At 40.0% G+C, this 1,019-nt stretch overlaps 1 protein-coding gene across 1 annotated transcript; it reads left to right on the top strand.

Annotated features, from left to right (window-relative positions):
- The first annotated feature begins 25 nt into the window (after positions 1-25).
- On the top strand, positions 26-980 carry LOC103399230 (TBC domain-containing protein kinase-like protein). The gene is made up of 3 exons (XM_025053972.1): positions 26-318; positions 501-649; positions 793-980. The coding sequence occupies exons 1-3, from the start codon at positions 245-247 to the stop codon at positions 963-965; spliced, it is 396 nt and encodes a 131-aa protein (XP_024909740.1). The 5' UTR covers positions 26-244; the 3' UTR covers positions 966-980.
- Positions 981-1,019: the final 39 nt, after the last annotated feature.

Below are 1,019 nucleotides of genomic sequence, written 5' to 3' on the forward strand. Positions count from 1 at the left end.
CACTCAACCTTCATCATGAAGCCAAGCCATTGGTGGATGCTCCTTTTTTTTACTCCAGTGTTAGAATCGTTGAACTTAACCTGCTTATTAAGACACTTCCCAGAATTCTACTGCTGACATTATTGCTGAAATTTGAATAAAAATGGACTAATAAACAAATGGATTATTGTCTCATAAAAAACAACTTGCTAATAAAAATCTTAATGCCCTCCATCTGTGGTGAGTGTTCTCCAGCTAATGTGTCATGTCTTCACAGGACTTACCCCAGAATGTCCTGGAGTTATTGAGGAAATGCTTGACTTTTCTTCCATCCAAAAGGTAAACCGTTTGTGCTGAGTGTCATTTCCTGTTCCTGTGGGACATTTGGTTTTCAAAACACTGCCGTCATGCCTGTCATGCAGAGTGGGATTGTTGTATTAACAAGCTTAGTCAAACAGTACTCGCTGTTCTTAACTTTTTAAACCGTTTTCAACATGTCTGTGTTTTTCTGTTCCCTCCAGACCCACTCCCACACAGCTGCTGTCAGACCCTGTGTTCTCTGGGGTCTCGTGTCTTTACACACCTTTCCAGAAACCCGTTAGACTTTTCTCCTCCTCACTTCGATGTGCACATCTGGAGCTCCCAGAAGACATCAGTGACATTTGCAACGGTTTTGTCTCAGTTACTTTATATCGCTCAGTTCACAATTTTTAAAAAAATTTATTCTAGACATCTGGATTCAACTTCGATTGAAGACAATTGACGGAACATTACTTGTTAGAACACATTGGTGGTTTCTGTGTTTGATGTCAGATGATGATGACAACTTCCTGTCTGAGCGAACCATAGAGGAGGTTTACTATCTGTGGTGTCTGGCTGGGGGAGACCTGGAGAAGGAGCTGATCAACAAGGAGATCATACAGTCCAAACCTCCCATTTGTACTCTGCCTAAGTACGAAAAAAAACACACTCTTCATAGCTTATAGTTTCTTCTATGGTAAAAAACTTCTTTTTTTTTTGTTTTACTGTCTTTGTTTTTT

This window comes from Cynoglossus semilaevis, unplaced genomic scaffold (genome assembly GCF_000523025.1).
Source record: "Cynoglossus semilaevis isolate Cse_v1.0 unplaced genomic scaffold, Cse_v1.0 C19122826, whole genome shotgun sequence".
Taxonomy (NCBI): domain Eukaryota; kingdom Metazoa; phylum Chordata; class Actinopteri; order Pleuronectiformes; family Cynoglossidae; genus Cynoglossus; species Cynoglossus semilaevis.